Source organism: Nuphar pumila, chromosome 1, assembly GCF_984573655.1.
Source record: "Nuphar pumila chromosome 1, dmNupPumi1.hap1.1, whole genome shotgun sequence".
Classification (NCBI taxonomy): domain Eukaryota; kingdom Viridiplantae; phylum Streptophyta; class Magnoliopsida; order Nymphaeales; family Nymphaeaceae; genus Nuphar; species Nuphar pumila.
In genome coordinates, this window is record NC_143249.1 from 18,253,165 (window position 1) to 18,268,308 (window position 15,144).

At 40.8% G+C, this 15,144-nt stretch overlaps 1 protein-coding gene across 1 annotated transcript; it reads right to left on the reverse strand.

Moving 5' to 3' along the window:
• Nucleotides 1–1,484: 1,484 nt before the first annotated feature.
• On the reverse strand, nt 1,485–9,150 carry LOC149848202 (oligopeptide transporter 3-like). The gene is made up of 6 exons (XM_090003630.1): nt 8,668–9,150; nt 6,982–7,079; nt 4,383–4,952; nt 3,223–3,478; nt 2,339–2,521; nt 1,485–2,183 (listed from the first exon to the last, which is right to left on the reverse strand). The coding sequence occupies exons 1-6, from the start codon at nt 9,148–9,150 to the stop codon at nt 1,569–1,571; spliced, it is 2,205 nt and encodes a 734-aa protein (XP_089859756.1). The 3' UTR covers nt 1,485–1,568.
• Between the last annotated feature and the right edge of the window lie 5,994 nt (nt 9,151–15,144).

Here is a 15,144-nt window from a genome sequence, read left to right on the forward strand (position 1 = left end):
TCACTATTCTTTAGCAGTGTTCCAGATTTCTTGAGCAGTAGAAAGAAAAAGAAATCCTTCTACGACCTTTGGTTCCATGGAGTTTAAGAGCCATAACATAACTAGGTCATTGGATGATTGCCACTCATCGAGTTTTGGATCTCCAATCGCTAGTTTGGGCAATTTTCCATTGATAAGTCCCAACTTTGACTTTTCGCTAAGATAAAAAGTAACAGACTTTGCCCAGGGAATATAATTTCTTTCATTCAATAAGATAGAAGTTATCTTAAGATTTGGAGTTACCTGCTCAGCTACCATTTTTTTCTGGAGGACTGTTGTTGCTGGAATTCTGATTGCTAGCCATAGATAAGCTGCTGCAATGCTAATAACCCAAATGCTCTGATACCATGTTATGCGAATTGCAAAGAAAATAAATGAGACACAGACATTTAACGTGGTTCAACCTTAAGGTTGGCCTACATCCACGAACACACCGACCCTCTTATTAGTTCTTTTCTTCATATTAGGAATCATATGCTGCTGCAATATATAGAGGCAGATATATGCGGACCAAAACATAAAAGGAAGCTTAACAATAAAAGGATACACAATATCTTGTCAGCTATCCAAATCTTCAAGCCTTCTAGATCTTACGACCATAACAAAATCAGCATCCTAACAACCATCCAAAGATAGGGTCTCGGTGAAGGTAACGCTTATCTCAACAGAAACAAGCCAAGCTGCTCATTGCCCAACTCATGTTTGGCTTGTAAAGAACTCGTTCAAATTCGTAAAATAACTTCAGCAGGGAAGTTGAACACAGCAGGTGTTCGGCTCAGTTCAGTTCATATAATTAACCTCGTTAAATAGTAATATATATATATATATATATATATATATATATATTAGATATATTTTACATCATATAATATGCTGTAAAACAAATGATCAAAGTATTTAGTTTTGAAAGCTATAGGTTTAAAGATAAGATTTTGTTGCTTCCATCTCTCAAACAACTTATTTTTTTGAAACCCCATTACTTCTAGATCTGAAACAATTGTAAACAAGCCAGCTCCAGCTCAACTTGTTTAGCTCTTTATGGTCTTGAACTTGGCTCGACTGTAACAAACAACAACCACTGTTGAGCTCCAATGTGCTTGTGGGTTAAAAAAAAAATCTAACCTCCTTCATTTTTTCTTTTTAATAAGCATGTTGGGGGATTATTAGTGTGGGATTTAAACCTAAGACTCTTTAGTTATCATACTATGACCTAGCCATCCAGCTATCTAATTTGACCCCTAGTCTCTTTCATTTTTTCGTATGAGCCTACAGGTTATTTTGCTTGATCGAATTGGTTGAGGTTGTCATTTGGTTGAAATCATGGACTCATCAGAGTTAACTCACATGCTCAGTGCATCAGTCAGGTCAACTTGGAATAACTCAACTTTCTCTTGCACACATACAGTTCCGCACATTATCTTTCAATTGATTTTAGATTACCTGTCTCTCCCCCCAGCCATTCTAATTTCTAGAGTACAGCAAAAGAAAGCCTTTATATCAAAGAAAACCAAAAAAAGAAGAAAGACAAGCTAGAAAACAGGGCACCCTTTAACAACAATTTCAGGTGCAGTAGGACATGAAGCCAAGGGACAGTGATCCAGTTCAGTCCCCCACCACTTGACGTTCCTATTGCCCATCTGCAAAGCAAAGTACAGCATCACACCCATGAATGCAGTCCCTGCATCAAGTGCAGCCGACAGCACATAGTTGTAGCGCTGCCACCACCTCTTTCGGTACCGGAAAACAAAGAAATTGAATACAGTGCCAGTGATCAACCAGCTAGCAATGTTGGTCGGCGTTGCCGGTGGCATGCCAGCGAATCCGTAACTTATAACAGGAATGTTTATCAATGGGATCCATTTCTTCTCTGGGAATATCTTGCTGAGTAGCCATATTGGAACAGGCAGTAGTGCACCAACCAAGAACAACCAGACCAAGTTGGTGTACATGCCACCCGGGCCAAAGAGCCGTCTTGGTCCAATTAGACCCCAAATTACAGAGGCATCAAAGGTGACTCTGTATTTGGGGCATGTCCATGGGCTATCAGGATGCAGTGCCTCCACATCACAGATGTTGTCTATGCCCTCTAGCATCCACCATGCTACTGCTAGATTAACAGTGCCTGCAATTAAGGTTCCAGCAAGCTGCAAAAGTAACAATATCATGACAACATTAATTAGAAAAACATAGCACTTAATTTGTTGGTGATGGATCAATCATTCCAAGGGAGGTGGTTCAATATGTACATAGTTTCTCGCCTAGGCTAAAAAAAAAAAAAAGAATATAGGGGATTGCATACCTGAGCTGTATACATGCATCTAGGTGGGATCTTCATGTAATGGCCGAGTTTGAGATCTGAGAGGAAGGATAGAGCATGGACAGTGCTGATTCTTCCATAGATTTTGAACAGCAGATTGGCGATTGGTTTGCCAGGAAGTACGTATCCAATCATAAACTGAGCTATAATGTCATATCCCGGTTGCTGTTCATCATAAGAGAAGACATATACATCAAAATCTCTCTCTCTCTCTCTCTGAATAGTTTGGCCAACGATTCAGCTGTGTGGGCCAATACCGATACTCAAGTGAATCGTTCTGATCGGCCAAAAAAATAAATAAAAACATTAGGCGTTAATCAGAACGAGACACGTGTTAAAACCATTAAAATAATATTAAAAAAATTATGAAAATTTTATTTTTAGTATTTTTTACATTTATTAAAAAATAGGCGACTCAGGAGTAATGAGTATCAATTTTCTACCGATAAGAGCCGATGCACCGATACTGACAACATTGCTCTCTCTCTCTCTCTCTCTGCAATCTGCATATATGCGCGTGCATCTGGGGGCAGTAGACAGTAAGTCGACTCGGACTGAATCCGTATCCAACCAACCAGTTTCAGATTCTAATTGGATTCTGATTAGGATTCAGTAGGCATCAATTTGGCATCTGAATCCAAATCCAAATCTGTCCAATAATTGGCCCGATTACATGTAATTAAGGTATGCCCAATTGGCTAATTGGATCAGGATTTTAGGTTGGCTTTTCACATCAAAGTCTGTCCAAATCTGAATCCAACTAGGCTAGATCTTGATTAAGCCAGATTTAGTAATGACTAGATCCATACGAAACCAGACCCATTTACATCTCTACAATGTGTGTGTGATTTTTCAATGAGGTATACCTGGTTGGTAGTTGCTTGGATGACACCAATGGGGAGTGTGAGTACGAAGGCCAAAGCAAAGGCAAAAAGCATACCCCACCATGGGAGTTGCACTTCATCCTTCCATATGAATGACATCATGAGTGAGAGAACAACGCTGCCTATAAGGAGAACAAGGAACCACCATTGAGGCACCTCCTTGTAGTTTTTCATCAGCCTCGCATGAATGTCCAATTTTGCTTTGTACATGGCTGTCTTGCTCTGCCTCCATATGTCACTGAACAACCCAAACAGAGTTTAAAAAAAATTTGCAACTCATGTTCAAGGCTATTGTCGCATAGATAATGATATATTCACAGATGTGATATACGTGATTTTCAGAAAAAGTAGGATAAGAGGGCACTTTCTTTTACACTTTTAATGTACAAAAATATATTTTAAATATAAAAAAATATACTAGTGAATAATAAAATACAAACATTTATTCAAATATATAAATGGTATTGAAACCATGTCTATGTAGTTCTAAATATGCGTTTTTGTTTTATTGAAAGCTAAGTTGGGTTTTGGACCATTAAAAGTCATGCAAAGCTAAACATGGACCTGCTTAGCACATATCCAGTTAGGTACAAGGGCCTCCCAACATCAATTGACACAGTTTTATGGAGTGTTGCTAAAAGCGCGCCTCGAGGCACACAGTTTTATGGAGTGTTTACCCAAACCCGAACTGAACAAAACTCTATATATAGGGTGCAGGTATGATGATAAATAATAAAACCCGATTAAGACCCGGGTCCATACCCGAAGGTGAGATTAATACATGGACCTTGGTATAGTTTGTGAAATTTTATACCAGACCCAAACCTGACCCAAGTTCCGATTAAGACTCACAATTTTTTAATGTAAAAATGATAAAAAAAAATATGGTTTTACTGGGTTTAGTTCATGTAGTTCTTATTGGATCTGGGTATGATTTTTCTTATAATGGACCTGTTAGACCTGAGTCCGAACCCGATACCATACCCAAAAATCAGGTCCAAGTCTGGTTCCACCTGGGTCGGAACCAAACACAACCCGTTGACACCCCTGACGTCAACGCTATTCACAAGATTGGTTCCATGGAACCAGCATGGGTCTAAGCTCCATATAAGTTGTGCTGAAAAAAGAGTGCAGCACCATACCTTCCATGAAAAAGAAGCACATGAGTCATGGTTGCAGTGATCCTAGCAAACCCAGACCCGATTGACAGCGCGAAGAGTGGGCTCAGGTACATCTTGCCGTAGTTGTTGTATGCAGTCACATTCAGTTCATAATTGGGAGTCAAGATCTTGCCCGTGTCGTACTTGTGTCCGGTTGATGTAAACAATTGGCTCGAAAAAATTGGGAATTTCCTTGCCTCGAATGTGTCAAATTTCCAGTAGCATACGGGAACAATTATGTAGATGAACATTGCAAACCCTGCAGCAATGTTTAGAATGGAAAACCATGGGGTGACTAGTGGGCTACCATGGTATGCTGAGATGCCAGCCCAGTCTAGAGTGAATGCACCTACTCCCAGTCCATGGTAGCCTGAACCTACTTGTTGTGCAGTAATGCTGTTGGGCCATGCCCAGCACACCCATGAGAAGAAAGTCAGGATGGGGAAGAGGTAGCCGGGCAGCGCATAGTACGCGAAGCTAGCCACCATGAACACTAGAAAGAACTGCATCCGTGTGAGCCCTTTTGACCGCGGCTCGCGCTCGTGGAGTGCCCTGCGAATAACCAGTTTATGGATTGATAAGTTAGGGTTGTGGTTAACTAAGACACAAATGAAGGGAGTATTAGGACTTGTAAACCCCCATTTAGGTGGATCAAGGTTCAATCATGCTAATTTCATGTTGTAGCCTCAAGGTTAAAAACCTTGACTTGGTTTATCTTTGACGATCGAGCCTATGTCTTCGACTTTGCCAGCTATGTTCGAGTCGCAAAGCATCAGTGATGATTGAGACATTGACGTGCTCATGACTCAATTGAGTAGTTAAGCAACTTAAGCTCAAAATCGAGGTGTCGACTTGACCCAATCAAGTGAATTGCTCAAATTGATCACAATCTCTCTTTCACAAAGTGGGTTAAACTGCAAAACTTCTGGTCAATATTTCAGTCAAAACAAGGCAAAACTTTGGTCTGAGCCTACCAGAACCTACTAAGACCAGTAAAGGAGCCGCGATCTTGGCTGGGACCACCTGGATATCAGACCTAGATATGGCCCTTTTGGAGCCATATTAGCCACCACCCGTTTAAGGCTAAAGGTGAACATCAAAAAGTTGCAAAAGGAAGGATGCCAACAATCCCTTCTGACTCTTGCAGATAGGCTTTCAGCATGTTCTATCATGGTGGGCATATCGACGGTGGACTAGTGGTTCTGGAGAAACCAGTAGTGCAGATCACTATCATGAAAACATGGGGTTGGTGAAACCAAAACTTTGACGACGCATCTAGAAAGGGAAACGAAAACGGGAAACGTCTTGAGAAACGAGGTTGTTCATTTGCATGTGAAACAAGAAACGGAAAACGATTCGAGAAACAAACCACAAAAGACTGGAAAACGTTTAAGAAGGAATGATATAATAAATTAATGGAACAAAAAACAAAAAATATGTATCCCACGCAAAGGAAACGCATGGGGAACGTGAGGGAAAACACATGCAAAATGGTTTCCTAGAGTATGGGAAATGTGTGTCTCGTAAACTGTGGTAAATGCTTTTTTACAGATCATGGGAAACGCGTTTCCCATGATTTTTTTAATGTTTCGAAAACACAGTGTTTCTCGTTTCCGAAATGGTTTTTCGAGAAACGTGTTTTCCACTCTCTTGTAACCTTGATTTGAACTTAAGTTCCGTGGAAGGGACACCGCGGCACCCTCATCTGGGAGGTCAGATCAGGTGATATGTCAAAACACAAAATTTGAGTGTTTGGGAATCGCCACCATCAATGGTCTTGATCTTTGTGTAAGCACGGCATCAACACTTTTGTTGGGCCCCACTGTTTGTACAACGAATCAGTGATGAAGGCCACGGACGGTGGTGATTTAAAAAACACAAATTTTGTATTGTAACACGCCACCTGATCTGTACATCACAATATTTTGATTTTTTTTAATCTTTTGAAAAATATCTTGACATATCATTTAAATGAAAAGCCTTAGAGCGTTATCATGACATTTTTTTATCACAAAATCTAAGGAAAAAGTCTTATCTTTTATTGAACATTTTTATTTCTTTTCTTATATTTTTTATATTTTTATTTGCCAGGATTTCTAGTCAAAAAAGAAAGAAAATATTTTTTTTTTAAAATCTCTCTCAAAAAAAAAATCATGGCCAAAAATTGCTGCTTTAAACATGTCACTAGCCTGAGATGTGTCTACCCCAACACAAAAGCCACATATGGTTGGTCCATGGTCCAATAAAGTCAGTGTGGGCTAGCCCTCCAATTTGCACTTGAAAACAAAGGTCCATAGAGATGCATTATGTAGAAAATGAAGAAAAGGAGGGGGCATTGACAAGGACAGTGTGTGGTGTTCAACCAATGTTCTCACACTGCATCAGCATCTAATGAAAATGATGTTTGGAACAAAGATGAGACCATGATATGGGGAATTCCTTTTGAAAATTAAAATGATTTAAAAAAAAAAATGACAAGTGGGTCCACACTGATCAATGGGTCCCTCTAACCAAGTCGATCTGGTTCCCATTCACCAAAGGATCATGTAGAGATAAAAAGGAGAAGCAAGAGCATGTTTACCTAAACAGGGAAACTTGAGCCAAATTGGAAGGCCACCACATCTCCGCTGGTTCCACCAAGTACTTCCTTAGCAGACCCGCCCATCCATATCCCAAAACCTGCCAAATTTTTTAGACCAGAAAAAAAAATTGTCAATAATGTTTAAAACTTTTTTCCAATACATTTTTTTTTTTGAAAACTTTCTCCAAAAAACTGAATACTAAAATATAGATGAACGCATCTTTCTGTCACCTTCAATAAAACTAAAAACCAAATCTATACATTAAATTTTTTGTGTCTTTATTATATGTAGTTTTATTTTATTTAGTTTTTTTGAAAGAAATGCTTTTTAACTTAAAATAATATAAAATTCCCAATTTTCCCCTATGTGTGCATATCGCACCACTCATCTATGTTCATATGGTTGCAAAGATTGTATTTGGATTTGGACATGAATACATAACTTGTTTTAATATGGTAAGATAAATGTGAGGTTACTTGAGTTCAATCAAATCACTTGAAAACTTAGGCGTGCGTACGCATTATTGGTTATAAGACAAGAATAATTATACGTGGGAAGGAAGACATCAATACTTTATTTATCCTCCATGAAAACTCTGTGTTAGGTGTATCATCAATTGTTCTACGACAGTACGTACATTCAATCTTCCGAATTAAGTGTACCATCAATAGTTCCATGATAAAATATTCATATAGGATCCGGGTCCAACCATAGTGTAAGGCACAACTTCGGACCCACATAGACCCGAGCTACTGTCAGCCCTCATGCTTGAGGACTGAACCCTAGTGGGAAACTCAGCCAATTCTTCATGAAGCAGTCAAGTCAGGGTTCCCCACACCATTCTCAGCAGCCTTTCAGATTAAGGTTGTTCTGAGATTGCCTCAGTCCGGCCATTTTCGGGTGGCCACCAACCGGAGAATGGTCGGATAGGTGTTGCCCGACGTGGGCGGTACCTGCCCGACCAATTTTTTCGGTCGATGGCCGGCAGAAAATGGCCAGAAATTCACCCTTTTTTTTTTTTAAATCATTATAATCCGGCGGCCAGCCACCGACTGGGATGGTGTCACCTTGTGGGGGTGGACACCCATCCCAGCCATTTTTTCGGCCAGAAAATGGCCGGTGATTTCCTTTTAGTTTTTACTTTTTTTTTCCAATTTTCAGGTCGGCCGCCATTTTCCGGCCACCCAACTGCCAGGAAATGATCGGCCTTATTTTTTATTATTTTTCAAGTGTTTAATGACTAACCAAAGAGTTTCAGAAACTTAGTTTTTGGCAAACTGGATTTGCCAAAAACCAAAATTTTGAGCCAGCCAAGTTTTGCACCTCTTGTCATCCAAACAGGCCCATCGTTTATGCTTAACGAGCTGCTCGTGTCTCGGCACATCACCAACACGAACCGAACGCCAGTACGATTTCATTTACCAGCCCTAATTCCAAGTCTAAAAACAAGAATGATCATATAACACATACGTGCGCATGCACACGTAGGCACGTGCTACATGTGAGTCATCAGCAAATGATCAAGCCAAACTTACAACCACACGTGTGAAAAAGTGGATTGGTTCAAGAAGCCAAGGGACGATGACCACTCATCAACGCACGTACGTGCGAGATCAATCCGATCATTGTTGTCCTGGTAAACGACTTATATAGCAGACACAAGAATCACACGTGCGAGGCCGTACCTGGGTAGTCAGGACGATGAGGAGGCCGCACAGGAAGCTGAGGCTCTGCTTGTAGTAGGCCTTCATCACGGTGATAGCACCGATAGAGTAAGCGTCGCCCCCACCATAAGAGACCCCGCAATTCGCAAAGATGGTGATGATAACGTGCTCCTTGATGTTGAACGGGCCCGGGTTGAGCGAGAAGCGGTACCCGAACACCGAGAATAGCTGGTCCGGCAGTGTCGCGGCCATGAAGCGGCCGATCGGCAGCACCACAATCTGTGCGAGGATCGCCGATATGGTCAGCGGCTGGGTCCTGTAAGTGAAGAATGTGTTCACGAACATGAGGAAGAGGCATGAGGCTATGCCCAGGAACCAGGCCCGGAACGTCATGACCGGGAGCTTCGGGTCGTCGGTCTCCGGCACGACAAGCACGACCTCCTCGACCGGACACCGGTAAGCCTCCGGCACCTTGCCGTTGGTTTGGCGATCCGGCGACTCCATGTTAGTGTTTTGGCAATTTGGATCCTTCTTTGCACAATGTCCTCGTTTTAAGGAGGGGGAGGGCAGCTGGGCCGCATGATTTGGAAGGGTGTGGAGGGCACGTGTCGGATCATACAAGGCACAGGTAAGCAAGAGGCATCTTGCTGGTAGCAGACGACAAGAGGACAGGTCATCGTGTGTCCATATTTGCCTACGTGGATCCTACGTGGGCAAACACTGACGATGTCAAGACAGGCGTTAGAGGGGTTCCAATTGCATCATATATATAAGAAAATGGGTCCGTGCTAAACCCATTTGGTGCTAAACCGCATATGCTAAATAAGGTTTTCGGGCTTCTCCGATGCTTTTTGTGCGGCGGTTACGACCCCATAAATGTGTTGGGCATGGTCGATTTACTAAGAATCCACACCTGGATCATGTGTTTTCGATTAAAAAAATGATGTTTGGAGCCTCAAAAATTTATAAAGATTTTGAACCGTTAATTTTTTGAACTTTATAAAAACCCACATTGTGTTGGAATCAAAAGCTTCAAGAGCTGATCCCTATAAAATCAAGTGCATAGATCACATCTGTATGGTCATAATTTAAAAATAAAATAAAAAGCCCAAAAAACCCATTTAGCACGTCGTTTAGCATTAAATGGGTTTAGCACCGACCCATCACTCACACTCTCTCTCTCTCTCTCTCTATATATATATATATATATATATATATATATATATATATATATATAAGAGAAAGAGAGCATATGATAAAATACTTAAAAGAATCACAAACATTTACAAAGAGGTTGGTTTTTTAAATTACCCAAAAAATCACGTTGGACTAAAGAGATAATTGTTAAACAAGATCCCTACCACTATAGACACACCCTATATATATATATATATATATATATATATATATATATATATATATATATATATATATATATATATATATATATAGGGGTGGTAAAATCTGACACGACCCACCAACCCACTTCTTAACTGGGTTCGGGTTTGGCTTAAACAGGTTCATGTCATAAACGGGTTGACCCACCTAACCCGTTTATTAAACGGGTCGGGTTCGTGTTAGGGGTATGCCAACCCGCCAACCAGGCTGACCTGTTTAATAAACGGGTTAGGTGGGCGGGTCGATCCGTTTATCCAAACCCGACCCACCAACCCATTTACCAGACCTGACCACCAACTCGTTTACCCATTCACTCGTACCTGACCCACCATCCCGCCCACCAACCCGTTTACCCGAACCCAACCCACCAACCCGTTTACCTGACCTGACCCATTTATTAAACGGGTTAACCGTGTCATGTTGGGTTACCCGTTTAATAAACAGGTCAGGTTCGTGTTGAGGTATGCTGACTCGCCAACCCGACCCACCAACCGGACCCGATTGCCACCCCTACATATATATTTTTAATATAAACACACGATGCGACATCATGTGGTTGGCTGTCGATTGTGCTCCAAATATCTCTAAGATTTTGAATAGTTTTTGCATGATTTATGATAAAATTCTCAGATCTAACCTGTTTCTGCTATATTACCTATTCATTGCCTGCTATTATTTTTGGTATTGAGATATCCGTGGAACCAACCAACAAGTTCATTCGAGATCTTGCTATCAAAGCCTTGGTCAGAAAAAAAGTAAACCTTCTCTCCTGTTAATTTGTGATTTATAACTTGGATAATAGCGATCTCCTTTCAAAGAAGTCAAGGCCCAATATCGTCATTCTATCGAATTCTCTAGGGTTCCGTCCGGACATAAACTCACGGCGTTAACGGCGTTTGTGGTGCTCCGGCGTGCGGCGAGAAAGTTACCTCGTGGATCGCACGCATTAAGACAAACCCCCGCCCGCCGAGCCACGTAGGATCATAATTTCAGACACTCATGCGACGTGGAAGGTTTTCATTGGTGAATGGCAGAGTGGCGAAGACCTTCTCAATATGGGACCCATCGGCGGCTTTATCGGTCTATCAACTTGTCCCTGACACGTTTCAACGTCAAGTTCATTCTTTTTAGACGGTGGGTCCCTTGTGTTTGACTCTGCTTTCAGTGCCCTTTCTTGTCCTATTTGGGGGGCAAAAGTTGACTTTCTTTTTTCATTGGTGGACAAACATGGTCGAAGGAAAGCACCAATGGAGATTGTACACGTCGGATTTTTCACAGGTGGCAGATGACTATTCGTAGATGTGTAAAAGACAGTGGGCACGTCACTATGGCAGGGATCTTACATGTGAGACTTCATCTACAGGCGCCGGAAGGTGATATAACAGACCCTCTCAACCATCCATATGCAAGTGGGGGATCGTCGAATCGACGGTAGAGATTCGTTCTAAGGGAACATGGGTGGGCCATGGCATATTTGTAGGTCCCATCTAGGCCGTAGAGAACAATATCTCAAGCTATAGTTACATCTTCTAAGCAAATGCAGCATACTTGGATCAAGAATTATTGGATCCTGACTCGAACACGGATCCTATGGCCCTCCAACAATTATCAGACTAATCGGTTATTTGGAAAACAGTTTTACATTGAAACTGTCCAGTCTCAAAAACTGTTTTGTTAAATCCGAGTGTTATCGATTTTTTCCGCAAAACGCCATTAAACAAAACTAGGTTTGGTTTCGGGTATCGATTTCAAACTCATACCGTTTGTATCTATGTCAATAGATATGTAAGATCGTAGGGTAACGGAAGTTCCAGTGCTGGTACTAGTGTTAGGGTAACGGACGCCTGAGTGACCCAGACCCGACCCTTGTCACTGTCGATGAGTGGGAAATCAAGTCAGGGGTACCCTTGCTGGTACTAGTGTTTGGGATCTCCAGATGGATTTCGTTTATCCAATAGATGAAAAGGCACTCAATCATCATGGCCCGATCGATTGCCTATGTTTCAGTTGTGCCCCCATGTTTTTTTGTCATACCCAGTATGATTAGGTTCCAGACGAAACTCTCTGGGGGCATCAAATCTGGTTTCTATCCAGATTTGGCCTTATTGCCCAATATTCAGATTCATGCTAAAAAATGTATGATGATTCGGACCATGGCCGACCTGGTTGTGCCCCATGTGCAGTCATGGTCATGTTCTAGAACCTACTGATTGCACATTATTGGAGCAGTGGCATGGGTCCATGTTCGTGGGTTTGGATGAAGTTTGGATCAGAATCAACCCAATGAGCAAGCTATATATATAGTAACTAAAATATGTAAATCAACCAAATATGTACATTGGTACGAACCAAAATTCTCATTTTTTTTTTAAATTTCACTGTACTGATCATGCAATCTACATGCTTGGTTTTATATAAACAGACTCTTGGATCATCCTATTACTATGTATGAGAAGGATCTTTTAAGGCTTGAAAATCAACATATCAAAATTTTCGTAAATATTCAAGCATAAAAAAAGCACATTTCTTGATCAAATTAGGATGATCCAATAGTTGATTCCAAGCAAATGGACCACGCCAAATGCATCCGCATGGTTATATTTGCATATAAAACTATGAAAATCTCGCTTCATAGCACTTTACATATTCCAGTTTTTCTATATACATATATGTAAAATTCTATGCTGCTGCCTTGGCACAACAACAACATTATCAGGCTTCAAGTGGGGCTCTTGGTCACAGGTTGGATCAAGGTTTAGGTTGTAACGGATATGGTATAAGGATCCACAACCTGGCTTGGTCCAGTATTGATCTTTAAAAAAAAGAGACTTTGCACAATTTTATTAAGCATTTGATGACCTCAATCCAGGTTCGGGCCCCTGGGTCGAAGTAGGAGCCTATATCCAGAAAATTGTGCGAATTGCTCCAAATTTACACAACAGGTTCAGAACCTGTTGAATTGAGCTTTCGATGAACTGCACCAGGCCAGGGTTCAGGTGTGACCACCCATTGACACAAAATTTCTCTCTTGTTGCTATTCAGATCCCTTCCCACATCATAGAGGCTTGTAACTAGTTGGTGCAAGTGGAAGGCTTGAAGGATCACCTTGTTTGGAATTGGGTCGAAAGAGTTTTCTATGCAGATGAGATGTGAGTCATTCCAGGAGGAAGGTGTAAATCTCCAATCCTATAAACAGATCCGGATGAGCCAGTGTGTCCCCAGGGCAGCCATCATGCTTAGAACGGCTATTCAAGATCGGCTCCCCACTCAAAATCGAGTTCAGCATATGGGAGTAGCACTAGCCAGTAGTTGTAGTTTATGCAAAAAGTCAGGAATTTGGCTATCATTTAATCTTTGACTGTATCATAGCTAGAAAGGTTTGGAACGTTATAACCAGGTTTTTCAGTACTAGGTGCAGACCATGTTATTCGATTGCTCAGATGAAGTAATTGCTTTTAATAACAGAGTGATTCAGAGAGGTTGGAAGGTAGTTTTTCAGCTAGTGGTTCAGAAAATCTGGGAAAAGAGAAATTGAATTGTCTTTGATAACGAGGACATTCATCAAGACAAAATATGACAGCAGATATGTTGGAATCTATAACAATATGAAAGAATATTCTTAATCACATATCATATTATCTCAGAGAGCGGTTGCAGTCCTCAAAATTATCATTCATCCTTATCCCATCTTGATTATTTTTCATATTAGTTTTAGATAAAGATTATTTATTTAGATCATGTCCATGCAAACATGTGGGTTGAGATATTGAATAAAAAAAAAAGATCAAAAAGAGGATGTGAGAACTTTTTTCAGTGGATATAGGCTTTTGGTCGAACCAAATATAATATTTTTTTATTTATCCTCCCCTAATCTCTTATTTAATTTTTATTCAATCGGTTTATTTTTTAACAATCTTGAATGGTGTGCGTGATCGTCTCGTCTATTCTAAACGGGGTGGAACACATTGTTGCTCATTTAGATGGAAGTCTCCCCCATTGGTTGAATTACCCTTCAGTATTATTCAAGGAAAATGGAGAATTGGTTTACAGTTAGAAATAATGTTGAATGGTTTCTAAGAATAGGATGGATCGTGAGACTATTTCATAGAGGAGATTTTGAGTTGGCTTGGTCGAAATGGTTGCTGGGAAATAGCCCTGGGGACAAATTAATAATAGAAACCTTGAGAAGGGATCTGGTGGAATTATGCAGAAGAGATGTTGAAGGCCAGAAGCAAGCTGCTGTGATGGAGGACTCACTCTGCAATTTTCTGATAAATCATCAGTGCTTCCAATGTATATCGATACTTAGGGAGTGCAATCACGTTTCCAAAAAATTTAGCTAAGCTAGGTATACTGGACTGTGATCAGGTATGGAAGGATAAGCCACCTGATTGATGATGCATTGAATCTTTTGTAATTCTGGGTCTGCCTAACCCCAGCTTGACTATTAAAAAAAAAGTTCATGTGTGAAAAAAAAAATCACACCAGGCCTAGAAATGTCCAAACTGTTCCTGATTTGACTATGACATTTCACGCAAACCTCATCAACAAACCCATTGGATCCGTCTGCCCCAGATCAGACCTGATCAATTGACAATGCAAATGAGTGGCATCATCCAGCAAAAAATTGTGCAGAAAACAATTCAAATGGTTCATGCAAATGAAGTCTTAGGGCCTAAGGCAATGGACAATCAGTTTGGTTCGGTCAGGCATAGATGTTGGATCTGAATAAGAGCAATATCTGGCTTCCTGAAGGAGCACTGAAGCTTATTGGATCCAACTCTGCAGAAGCCACTAACCTCTTGTCATGGATCCAAGATTAGTTATCTGTTGACATAACCAGAATTACCCGTTCACCCCGATGAGGTTTGGGGTTTCATCCGGGCGAACGGTTCAAGCAAATGAGTTGATCATGGTTTCAAACAGACTCAGCTCATTTTTTCTGTATTATAAACCCATGGGTTATAAAGATCCAAATAGACTTATATCTAGATATCTGGCCGGTTTATATGGCTGGAGCATTATTGACCTGGATCTGGATGAGGTCACACAAGTTGGGTCACAGTGTGGATCGGATAAGACCAGATTCCCATTTATAGT

Bases quoted from the DNA above. Each gene is read 5' to 3' on its own strand.
- LOC149848202 (XM_090003630.1), bottom strand. From the start codon at position 9,150: ATGGAGTCGCCGGATCGCCAAACCAACGGCAAGGTGCCGGAGGCTTAC. The intron at 7,080-8,667 runs GTACGGCCTCGC...AAAATTTGGCAG, and splicing joins TCATCGTCCTGACTACCCAG to GTTTTGGGATATGGATGGGC. The intron at 2,522-3,222 runs GTATACCTCATT...TATGATGAACAG, and splicing joins TCCAAGCAACTACCAACCAG to CAACCGGGATATGACATTAT.